The 12083-nt window shown below is 57.1% G+C and overlaps 2 protein-coding genes across 3 annotated transcripts in view; one reads left to right on the plus strand and one right to left on the minus strand.

Moving 5' to 3' along the window:
- BNIP1 (BCL2 interacting protein 1) overlaps positions 1 to 12083 on the minus strand; it is a 112640-nt gene that overhangs the window by 79259 nt on the left and 21298 nt on the right. The window lies entirely within an intron of this gene.
- On the plus strand, positions 5879 to 11457 carry NKX2-5 (NK2 homeobox 5). Its single transcript, XM_068698598.1, has 2 exons — positions 5879 to 6422; positions 7111 to 11457. Exons 1-2 carry the CDS (start codon positions 6143 to 6145, stop codon positions 7716 to 7718), a joined length of 888 nt encoding a protein of 295 aa, XP_068554699.1. The 5' UTR covers positions 5879 to 6142; the 3' UTR covers positions 7719 to 11457.

A 12083-nucleotide genomic window follows, 5' to 3' on the forward strand; every position in this document is an offset into this window, starting at 1 on the left:
CTTAGTCCTGTTTTTTAATGGAAAATCAGGGATTGCGGCGTTGTGCTGCGGGGCTGCACGGGGAGCCTGCCGCCCGCACCGAGCCCTGCCCTCGGCCGCTGGGCTAATTCCTTGTTAATTAGCTGTGAGGGAATTGGAGAGAGGGAGGCGGAAAAAATAGATGGGTTTGGCTATGCGACAGTAAATATTGGTAAATACGCGGTTGGTAAATAGATGGTATGCGAGTAGCATCGGAAATTTAAAAAGAAATTTGCGAAGATGTAACAAACCTGGAAATTTTATACATATTTAAAAAAAAAATAAAAATCTAAAGCAGTTTTACAAGATTTTCGTTTTTCTCGCGCTCTCGAAATACAGCGTATTTTATCTCCAGCGATTGTATATTCCTCGGGCTGACAAAACCCCTATCCCGCCAGCCCGTTTGCCACTCTCTGTCTCCCATCTACCTTATTTTTGCCCAGGCTGCTTCTCAACCCTTCCTCTCCCTGCAGCCCAAGCCGCAGCAGGACTCGGAGCTTCGCTTTTACGGCTCCTTGGAGAGGGGCAGAGCCGGGATCCTCCGCTCCGGAGACACCGACTGCCCCGGAGCTGCGAAAGCGCCCCACGGATTATTTCCCCCGAGTCGGGAGAAACAGCGGCTGGAGGGAGAGGGCCTGATCCTGCCCTTGTCCCTATTCCTGCTCCCGGGGGCAGAAATCCCACAGCCGAGCCCCACCGAGCAGGTGCGGGGAGCCCCTTTTTTGCCTCTTTTCCCCTTTTATCAAACTCCCCGGTGGGCAAGGGAGGGAAAGCAAAATGAAATGTAAAGCAGAAAATAAAAGCAGGGACGAGCGTCCCAGGTTAGCGTGAGTTTATTTCGTTTTTATTTAACGTATTTTTTTTAATTCACACTTTAATTCATTCCTGCACTCCGCAGGAGCCCCCGGGGGCGGGTGGGGACGGCGCAGGGCACCGGAGAGCCCCGGCCCGGTCGTGTCCCCCCCCGGGACAGCTCAGCCGTGCCCGGTAAGGACCGGGGAAACCTTCCCGGTGCTGGGACAAGGAGGAAGAGCAGAGCCCCCGAGCCCGGTGCCGGCTCCTCGCGGGGGGAAGTGGTGCTCGGCGGGGACAGGGACCCCCCCGCCCCAGCGCTTGCCCTTTCGGCAGCCGATTTCACGCCTCCGGTTGTGGGTCACAGGCTGGGCCCTCGCAGGACCCGAGGGGACATCGCCGGGAGACGCCGGAGCGGAGGTGGGGGTCAGGGCTCTGTAATTTTCCCCGCCCGGCTCCAGCCTCCCCCCTCCCCGGCTCGGCGCAGGGCAGGGGCTCCAGGCTGCACCCCGGGCGGGGAGGTAAAAATCCCCTTTAGGCCAAACACAGCCCAAACACTAAATCACATTAAATGTGTCCCTCTCTTTTTCCTTCCCCACCTCCGACCCGTGCCTCCCCGCTTCCAGGCTGTGCACCAAGAGCAGTCCCCGGCCCCGGGGGGGGGGATCGGAGCAGCCCCCCCGGCGTGCGAAGCGCGCACCCAAGCCGGCTGGGATTTGCACGGCTAGCAGGAAGCATCCGAGCAGTCAGACCTTGATCTCCTCTGGAAAGCGCCGTGAGGACAGACGAGCTGCAACCCCCCGAAATGCTCCCGGCCGGGAGGCTGCCCCCCTTCCTGGGAACAGCTCCGCCGGGGGCAGGCGGGTAGGGGCAGGCTGCGGGGGTCGGGGCAGGCTCCGGGGGCAGCCCGCGATGTCCTTCGTTTTAAAACGGCTTTGACCATCACCGGCGCATCCCGCATCCAGCCGTTGTTGCGTTCGTGAAGTCTCTTCGTTTGGTTTTCCTGCCCCTAAAATAACTGCACTGCTTCTGCCCTGCTCGCGTTCCCCCGGGAAGCATACCCAGCGCTTTTGTAATTAACTGTAATTAAGCTTTTCCCCGAGCGCAGGTGAGCGGCGCGTACCGGAGGCAGCATTAAAACCGCGATCGCCGCGTTAGTGCTCAGGAGCTGGGAAGGGAAGGACGGCGAAATCCCAGATCCCCTCTTTCACCAGCGAACCCGGCCCGGGCAGAAAGGTTAGAGGCGAGGTAAAAGCAGAGCCTTGGATTTATCTGACGGGCTCCCAGCCTTCAGCCGGGGGGTGAAAGCCCACCTCCAGCGCCCGCGGGGCAGGAGCCAGCCTAATTGTCAGATTCCAGGCACGGAGCCCAGCGAGGGCAGCAGGGGAAAAGCCACGGGCACATTTTGCTGGCCCGAAGTCCCCCTGCCCCGGCCGCCCTGCCCGGGTCAGCGGCGGAGGCAGAGGAGCGACCACCGAGCCACCCCCCAGCGCTGCTCCCGCGGGGGCACCTACCAAAACCCCACCAGAGCGCGCTGCTTTTGGTCTGTTTTTTGCAGAAATGGCCCCAAAAAGCGGGGACGAAGAAGCCGGGCGGCTCTGCGGTGCTTCCCGGCCGGGTGCCGCAGCCTCCCGGAGCGCACAGCAACAGCCCGGGGATGCCGCAGCGAGCCCCGGCCCCTCGCCAAGGGCCCCTCATCGCTGCCCTGGGCGTCAAGGTCAAAATTCTCCATCTTTTTTTTTTTTTTTCTTTTTCCTCCTTGCTCCATCCTCTGGATGAAGCGCTGGAGGCCGGGGCCGCTCTCCTCGCCAGCAGCTCGGCGGGGAAAAGCGCGCTTCGTTACGACAAAAAAAAAAAAAAAGAGCAAAAATAATAATAATTAAAAAAAATCAGAGTGAAGAGAGGAGGCGATTTTAGCCGCGGCAGAGCGAAGCGCCTGGACAGCTCCAAAGCCGCATTTCCCCGCAGAAAGGCGGAGGGGCGAAGCGAGCCCTTCCCCGAGCCGGGGCAGCCCCGGGGGATGCCGAGGTCCCAGCGGCTCCCAGGGGGGAACTGGGAGATTGGCACCAGGTCGCGCAACGAAACCCTAATAGGCTATTTCGGGACTACTGGCTCTTAACAAATCTATAGCACCTGAAGTGTTAGCACTCAATTAGTGACAAGGTTTCAAAACCCGGCGTTTACCGGCGAGGTATAAACAGAGTCCTGGGAGATAGCCGGGAATTAGAGCGGGAGGGGGCCCTGGACGTCTTAACCGGCTGCCATTAAGAGGAAAACTTTTTAAAAGGCCCCATCTCGCTCTCTAAACAGTCCGAGGTGTCGAAAGCTCGGGGGGAGGGAGGATGTGCTCTCCGGGACTAATTGCGTGGATTTTTTGTTTGTTTTCAGCGAGAAAAAGTCTCTCTCTATATCCATACACATGTATTTAAACGAATTTCATTTAACAAGCGCGGAAAGAAGCGACGAGGGGTGTGAAAATCAAAGGGGCGCGGGGGCCAGGCTCAGTCCGGAGCGATCCAAAGCGACCCCAAAGCACCGGTGCGGGACAGCTCGGGGGGCCGGGCACCGGTGATGCCCGGCGCCCCCCGGGGTCCCGGGACCCTCCTGCTGAGGGCCAGGCGGTCCCTTGGATGCCAGCCCCGGAGCCGAGGTGCCTGTAGGGTGCGGAGCCCGGTGTGCGGGGCCATAAAGGACGGCGGTGCGAGATGCCCGCAGCCAGCCCCGGCTGCCGGGGCGAGCCTCGGCCCCTCCGCTCCGCCACGAAAACGGAGCCGGGCTCGGAGCAGCGAGCTGGAGAGCACCGGGGAGAGGGGCAGGGGGGGAGCGGGTGGCGAGCCCCGACCCGGAAAGTCCGTGAGCTGCTGTGTGTCAGGGGCTTATTCATCAATCAGCCGGACACAGAGCAGACCTGGCCTCTCTTTGCGGAGTGTTTGCTTTTTCACCAATTATTGCGGCCCTGCAGCTCTTTTTGTTGATACAGTAGTTCTAAAAAGTGCTAATGTTCATTTATCAGGGGGCCGAGGCCGGGACTCCCACTAGTTGTGATTCTTCCAAAAATATAAACACGCAGAGAAGGGCTAAGGCTAAAGCCCCCATTTGTTTCTAAACTGCAGTATTAAAAGTGATGCATTGTTGAAGATAAAGCGGAGATAACGCTGTCTGTCTCCAATGAATGTCTCCCCGCCGCATTAATGACATTCCAAATGATAGCTGCGGCTTATCGTTCAATTAATCACTTCCACCCTCTGCAGCCGGGCCCACATCGATCGGGAGCCGCCGGCTGATTTGGGGCTGGAGGAAACCCTCCAGGCCTCTCTTCGGGGCTGTTCGGTGCCCGGCGGCTCTCTCCTCCTCTTCCTCCCCGGGGACGCCCCGGTGGGGATGCGCTGCGGGCCGGGGGCAGCCGGGGCCGGACCCCGCTGGGGTCGGAGCCGCTTCCCTTGGGGCTCAGCAGGTTGGGGAAGGGGCTGTGGGGCAGGCAGGGCATCCGCACCCCACTCGGCGAGCTCCGCGACCGAGCTGGGACGGGCGTTTTGCCTCCGCAGCACCTCGGCTGGACCCGGGTTTCTCAGTCCCTAAAACAGGCGGACCTGCAGCCGCCGCTCAGGTTTTTAGGGGAGGTGGAGGCCGCTTCGTTATTTTGGTATTTACCGAGCCTATCCCAATAAACTCGTAGAGTAACGGAAAGGAGGCAATGGGACCGGGAAGGTGGCCGGGCTGTGCACTACGAAGCGGGCTGGGGCTGAGCGGGGCTGCCGAGGCTGCCTCCACCTTCCCAGGGCGCTTCTCCCCTTTTCCTACAGCCGAGGAAAATCCCCCCCGAGCTGTCCCGGCCTCCTCGGGACTCGTTTCCCAGCGAAGCCCCGGGGAAGCGCAGCCGCCAGGAGCGGGACGGCCGCTGTGCCGCCTCCCTCCCCCGATAACTAGCAATATTTCGGTAAATATTTTCGATAAATTGGCGAAAATCCGGATCTGATTCACGACCAAACCGCTCCCAGGACGGCAGCAGGAGGCTGCAATCGCTGCCGCAGCCCCGAGCCCCAAAGTCCTGGTCCCGAACTCCCAGCATCGCCCGAAAAAAAAAATAAAATAAAAAAAATCCTGAACCATATTTCCCCAAAACACAAAACCTCTCCCTGGGGAGAGAAGCAGGGGAAAAACTGCTCAGGGAGGGCTGCTGCGGGCAGGTGCCTGTTTTTTTTTTCCCCGCCTCGGAAAATATTTTCTCCCTTGAGCGGGAGGAGGACGCTTTGCGGGCAGGAGCATGGGGACAAATCCTACAAATTGCCCCTCGGCGGCTGCCTGCGAGCCGCAGCCTCCCCGGCAGGGCACGGCCGAGGGCTCCCCAACTCACCGCATCCACGGGGGCTCCTCCGCTCGCTCCCCGGCCTCCGCTCCCCCTGCCCCGCAGGGCTCGGAGCCTGCCGGAGCCGGGCAGCCCGCACCAAAGAAGTCGTTCAAAGGGGGATTTTTTTTTTTTCCTCCCACCCCTAAGCCAAGAAAGAGCCGTAACGCCCCCGGCTGCTGGGGACACGGCGAGGTTTGCTGCTCCCTCGGCCCCTGGCCCCGTGTTTTCAAACGCCGGCACAAACAGCGGTTTTTTAAAAAATAAGGTTGGTTTGGGGCTGAAAGCTTTACGGACAACGGCGGAAAAAAAAACCACCCCTCGTTCCGACCTCCAGAGCCCGGGGGTCGCACTCTATCAGCTGGCTTTTGCAGGCGGGTGAACCCTAAGCACGGATTTCCCCTTCGCACAACAGTGACCTCCCGTTTTCTGGTTCCTGCGCTCGGATATTGCAGAATGCTAAAAACGAAACCTCCGCTCCTTGGCTTAAAAAAAAAAAAAAAAAATGAAATCAGCACATATTTGGTTGATGGTTTCCTCCCGGCCTGTTTATTTAATCTGACTGTATGATAGATGGCATCAGATAGGGGCTTTGTACACATTAGGCCATTCTGGATTTTTTTTTTTTTTTTCCTAAATGGATCAACAAACTCGGCGGGGAAAGCTGGATAAATACAGTGCCGCCCCTTTAAACGAGCGGGGATGTTTTGGAGATGTATTACTATATTAGGTGACATGCAACTTTGCATCTCTCATACCATCACCGCAATGTTGGCCAATAGAAAGCTAAAGTCCCCCAAAAAGTGCCTAGTCCCTCCTTCCAATCCCTTATGGTCCGCTCCTACCTGCCTGCAGTGCACAAGGCGAGGCTGCTGGCGGGGATGCTATGTGCCCCCTCGGCGAGCTCCACCGCCGCTCCACCTCGGCCGCTCCTCGCCTCCTCTTCCATGACCCCGGGCTCCGGCCGCTGCCCCTCTCTCCTCTGCCATGTTTCCTAGCCCTGTGACGACGACCCCTTTCTCGGTCAAGGATATTTTGAACCTGGAGCAGCACCAGAGCGGCCTGGCCCCCATGGAGCTGCCGTCGCCCTCCTGCATGCTGGCTGCCTTCAAGCAGGAGGCGTTCGGCCCCGAGCCGCCCGCACTGCCCGACCTGCGGGAGGAGCTGCCCGAGCCTCCCCCGGCCAAAGCGGCCTTCCCCAGCCCTTACTACGTGAAGAGCTACGCGGAGATGGACTCGGCCAAGGACCCCAAAGCGGATAAGAAAGGTAAAGGCGGGCGGCGAGGCGCTGCTGGCGAGCGGGGCTGCGGGGATGGAGCGGGGAGGCTGGGGAGGCACCGGCTGCCCGGCCGAGGGGCTCGGGGGAGGCAAAGCGAGGGGAGAAACATCTCCACCCCATATCCCCCCCATATCCCCCTCCAGACATCCCCCCGGCCCTGCAGCCCCTCGGAGAGGCCAGATCCCCGGCCCCCCGACGGCCAAGCTCGCTGCCAAAGCAGGAGGTGAAGGCACAATGTCCCATGCGAGGCCTCCTTTGTGTCCAAAGAGCAATTAGGTGACAAGTTTTATTGCTAATTAATAGCTCTGCTGAGCCTGCCTCCGTGCCCGGGGTTCGATGTAAAGGGCACACGTGTGAGAAAGCCAAGCCGTGGCAGAGACGAGCGTGACTAAAATCGGCGCGGAGCCTCCCTGTTTACAACATAATAATAATGAGAATAACAATAATAAAGAAGACAAATTGCTTAGAGAGGTACTTGAGCGAGCAGGACTGAGACAGCGCCGCTGCCACAAGAGCGAGCCAGCAGCAGTGGGGCCGGGGGGAAGAGACAGCGCTGCGGGGTCTTCCTCAGTGCACGCGGGTTGTTTAACCCCACTTTTCTTTTTTTTATTATTTTTTTTTATTTATTTTTTTCCCCCCTTCCCTCTTTTTTCTTCGCCTGTTTAATTTCCTGCAGAGCTGTGCTCCCTGCACAAGAGCCTGGAGCAGGAGAAGAGAGACCTGGACGATCCCGAGCGCCCCAGACAGCGGAAGAGGAGGAAACCTCGCGTCCTCTTTTCCCAGGCCCAAGTCTACGAACTGGAGAGAAGGTTCAAGCAGCAGAAGTATCTCTCGGCTCCCGAAAGAGACCATCTAGCCAACGTCCTAAAGCTCACCTCCACCCAGGTGAAAATTTGGTTCCAGAATAGAAGGTATAAATGCAAAAGGCAGAGACAGGATCAGACCCTCGAGATGGTGGGGATCCCGCCGCCCCGGCGGATAGCCGTGCCGGTGCTGGTGCGGGACGGGAAGCCCTGCCTGGGGGAATCTTCACCCTACAGCTCACCCTACAATGTCAGCATTAACCCCTATAGCTACAACGCCTACCCCGCGTACCCCAACTACAACAGCCCGGCCTGCAACGCCAACTACAACTGCAACTACCCCTCCGTGCAGCCCATGCAGCCCTCGGCGGCCAGCAACAACTTCATGAACTTCAGCGTGGGGGACTTGAATTCGGTGCAGACACCCATCCCGCAGGGGAACGCGGGCATCTCCACGTTGCACGGGATCCGAGCCTGGTAGGGCGGCCCCACAGGGGAACCCCACAACCTGGGGGGGGCCTCGGCCGTGCCTGGGAGCCGCTCTCGGGACACTTGGGGGCTGCGGGGGGACGAGGACGGGTCGCTGGAGCATCCCGCTGGAGCTCAGGAGCCTGGCACCCATCTCTGTGGGGAGGCCTCCGGTGTTTGGAGCTGGCACTGGGGGGGCTGCTCCCACCCCCGGCCGTGCCGGACCCCTCTGGCTCCCCACTTCCAGCGGGGTCTTTGCCCCATAGTTCTCCCCCTTCCTTCCTACAAAGCAGCCACTCATTTTGCTTGCCTCCTTCCCACTAACTGAACAACAGCGAGCCAAGCCCTACAACCCGTAATTATTATTATTATTTTTTACTCTTTTACTAATTATTATTGAGATCCACCTTTAAGTTTTGCACTTCCCGTATGGTCACTGCTGTCCGGCCAGCTCAGCGCCCCTCTGGGCTGCCCCTTGCCAGGCTGCTGCTGGGGCGCACGGCCGAGGACAGCCCCCCTGGGGAACAAGGCCCCCCCAAACCCCCCAGTTCCTGTAGGGTTATGCACTAAAACCTCCGTTAGTCCCAAAATGCACTGTCCGCTCCTCGTCCCGCCACCTTTCCCTTTGCTGTAGCAGCTGACGGAGCTCAGCGAGTTGTCATTAAACAGAGTGGCTTTTCTTGCGCGTCCCCCGCCTTCATTGCACGGCCGAGGTCCCCTGGGAGCTCCCCCCCTTCCTGTAGCCCTCCCCGAATTTCGGAGATTGTTGCGTTGGTGAGTGCGAACTGTGCTTGCATTTTTAATGTCTTGTAAAAATTAATTTTCAACCTACTTTGGAAGCCCCAGCCCGGGCAGGACCGCTGTGCACAAGCCCCTTCCTCTCCTATCACCCCCCAGGCAGGGGTTGGGGCCAGCCCTGTGCCCCCCACCCCATTTCCCAGCCGGGTCCCAGCACTGGGAGGCTCTGGGGGGGCTGATTTCTTCCTCGCACAGAAAGGTAGTGCAAGGGGGGGGTAAAACAGCCCAAACCCTAAACCACAGGGCTCTGGGGCTGCCGGAGGGGAAGGGCCCCCCACCTCTCTCCTGGCTCAGCCCCAGCCCCTCGCAGCCTTTACAGTAGTCGCTATCAAATGTCAATTATTGGGAGTGAGAAACAACAAACAGTGTAATTCGGCGCAGTCAAAACATCCTCTGAGTGTCTGAGATTGTCCGGCCCGGTGATAAGGCGCTTAGGGGAACCTGCATCCCCTCCTGTCCTGACCCTATCGGCCCCATCAGTAAACAGGGATGGAGACAGGGTGGCTGTGGCCCTGGGACATGGGATGAAAGGCTGCTGGGGAATGGAAGCCTGCTGCAGCCTCCGTCCCTCCTTCCCAAAGGGACCAACCCCGCACCCCCCAGAGCCCACCAGGCTGCAGGGTCCAAAGCACGGACACACTGTGCCCACCTCTGACTGTGCAGGAGCTGGGGCCAGCCCCAGAAGAAAAGGGTACTTCTGCATGAAACCTTTCCTGTCCTGGGACTGCTGGCTGTACGTTAACTTTTGGCTTCTTTGCACACAGGCTGTGGGTTGGGGGAACCCTCAGACTTCAGCAGGTGGCTGAAAGACGGCAGGGTAGCCAGAGAAGAGCCTGCTCTAAGAGCTGAGGTGTCTGCCTTCCCGAGAGCCACAGGGAGGGAGCCAGGTTTAAATTCTGCCGCTGTGCCATGCTGTGGGGCACTGGCAGTTCTGTGCCTCAGTTTGCCTTATCTACAAGGCACGCACAGCGTTACTGCCCGGCCCAAGGCTGCTGGCATCGTCTGCGGTCAGAGCCTGCTGCTGCAGAGCTTGGCCAGGATCAGAGCTGACAGGGAGCCCCCAGGCGATGAGGACAAGTCCCGAGTTAACACGAGGGAAAGCATCGAGATCAGCTAAAACGTGACTCACTTCTTTCAGAGCCCTGGCCCTTTATTAAGTAGTCTATAGCACCCCTCTTGCTTCCATACACCCCAAACATCCCTTTCCTTCCTCACACATGGTCACTTCTTCAAATTTATTTCCCCCCACTCCTATCTCAGCAGCACAGCTATCAGGGAACCCACTGCTGTTACTCCAAAAGGCAGTTCTGGACACCACTTTCGGGTCCAATTTCCAGGACTGCCCTGTGCTCGTTCTGACACGGGATGGACGCACAGCCCCTCACACGCTCCTCTCCTCCCCACGCTTCCCCATCCCTGCGGGGATTGCATCATGAGCAGATGCACGGCCAGATAAGATGGCCCTGGAACAGCAGCTGGAGCTTCAGAGCCAGTTCCCAACGCGAGGCAGGCAGAGGACAGAGCAGCAGTGGGCTGAAGCCGAGCACGGCACTGCAGCCCTGCTCCGGCAGCCAGAGCAAGGTATGGTTAAAAACCTCTCCTTAGACAGATCTGGGGGAAGCTGGACAGAATTAATGCCATTAGGAATTAACCCCCAGCACGCTGATTTCAGCCACAGGGTGCTCACCATCTTCATGTGCTCAAGCACCCCACTTTTGCTAGTGCTGCTCTGCCAGGTCCTGCTCACCTCCTGCAAGAGCAGCCTCTGGAGCCGGTGTGGCCCACAGGGTTGAGTGGTGGGAAAAGTTTTCTCTGAAACTTTGAAGGCTCTGAGGCTGTTGGCACACACCACAGCATTCCCTCACACAAGTCCCGTCCTCTCAACTGCTTACAAAAACTGAACACATCAAACCTGACTTGTCCCTGTCTGAGCCTGAAGGGCTCCGGGTCTATAGGGCAACACCAAAAAAAAAAAATACATGCTTAGAAAGCATCGTTCCGGAGAAAAGCACAGGGTACGAGCGTTTCCCTAGGGAGCCTGAAATCAGAGCTCCTCTCAGTGTTTTGGGGCATTTTAAGGGGTGAAGGACACAGGTTTCTAATGAGCTTTGTACCTGGATCTGATCTCAGTGCCCTTTCCTCAGCTTTTTTGAATTGCACGGTCTGGCACTGGCATTTCCCCCTCCCCCTGTTCTAGGCCAGCTTTATTTAGAATGATTCAGTTCCCCCAATTCCATCCAAAGGTAACAGGAGTGCAGCTCAGCACCACTTCTCTTCAGACACACTGCGTACGGTGGGTTTACACAAACTATCTGGAATTCATACAACTTGTAAAGGAACCAAAATAACAAATAAACATGTCAGCTGCAAGGGACTGATACCAAATCCCTCGTCTCTGGCAGTTTTCTAGAAATTGAGGTAATTGTTTTTCCTAAATAACACCCCTACAATTCCTAGAGTGCATCTGTGGCCAGATATTCCTTAAGTTCTGGGAGCTTTCACACCGAGTTACTCCGTGGAGTCACAAAACAAGGTTTGGTCCTGGCAGGAATTAGCCGAAGTGTGCTGGAGGAGCCCGGCAGGAAAACAACAGATCAACAGCCCTCTCTACCCTGCCCCTAATTCGTCTCACTGACAACAGTTTAGATCAATATCAGCAGTAAGTGATTTCTTGTTAACGGGGATTATTAAGAAGAATCAACACCTTTAAAACGCGATTCCTCATTGTCTCCAGAGTGAGAAAGGGAGACAGGGAGCTTTCAGACTGGAGGCTGCTCTTTCATTCCTGGGTGCTTGATTTACTACAATATGAGCTTCGTGCTACGTTTTTATGCAGAGAGAGAGAGGGAAACAGAGACTTCTCCCAACAGGAGGCCAAGCACTGGCAATACATTTGTGGAAGTTGATTAATTGAGGTTTAGCAAAGCGACACGGAATAAATTACTTGCAAATCATTACCTGTCTCCTGCAGTCATTTGTAACACTGCCTCTCCAGAGCACCGTTCACTAGAAAGCTTCCTTCAGAGGGAAGGCCTTCCCTAACTTGGTCCTAGTTCACTTCCACACCACAGGGGACTGGGGTGTTTTTTTCCCCCTCTCTCAAAACACATTGCTTTGTTATTTTAGTACAAACTTCAATCCAGCCTCTAGCCGTGGTCTCGTCATTACTGCTTCTTCCACTTCACAGGCCATGCATTGCCCCGCACTGATTTTTTTTTTCCTTTCTGGATGCCAACACAGGATTTTTAAGGATCTCAAAGTCCCCTCTCTTCCCTTCCCACTGCAGCTCACCTGTTAGTCCTCAGAAAGCACTGAGCAGAAGAGTATCACCAGGGGCACCAACTGAACTAGGCTGGTGTTGATTCTCACCACAGTGGTTGTACAGCTGTCCCTCAGCTAACCAACCAGCTTTACAGCATCTCTACCACTGCCAGCACACTACTGAATACACTTGCCCCAGACTGTTGCCTGAAATGCATATTAGAGCCTGTGGGCTGCCTGAAATCAGTAAAAGAAAAAAAAATAATAATAGATTAGCTTATTTGTGTAAAAGGATTGCTGGAACTGCAGATCACACACA

Source organism: Anas acuta, chromosome 14 (genome assembly GCF_963932015.1).
Source record: "Anas acuta chromosome 14, bAnaAcu1.1, whole genome shotgun sequence".
Classification (NCBI taxonomy): Eukaryota; Metazoa; Chordata; class Aves; order Anseriformes; family Anatidae; genus Anas; species Anas acuta.

What these genes read in the sequence shown, in the direction of transcription:
- NKX2-5 (XM_068698598.1), top strand. Translation starts at nt 6,143, where the DNA reads ATGTTTCCTAGCCCTGTGACGACGACCCCTTTCTCGGTCAAGGATATT. An exon ending in CCCCAAAGCGGATAAGAAAG is followed by an intron (nt 6,423 to 7,110) that starts GTAAAGGCGGGC and finishes AATTTCCTGCAG; the next exon opens with AGCTGTGCTCCCTGCACAAG.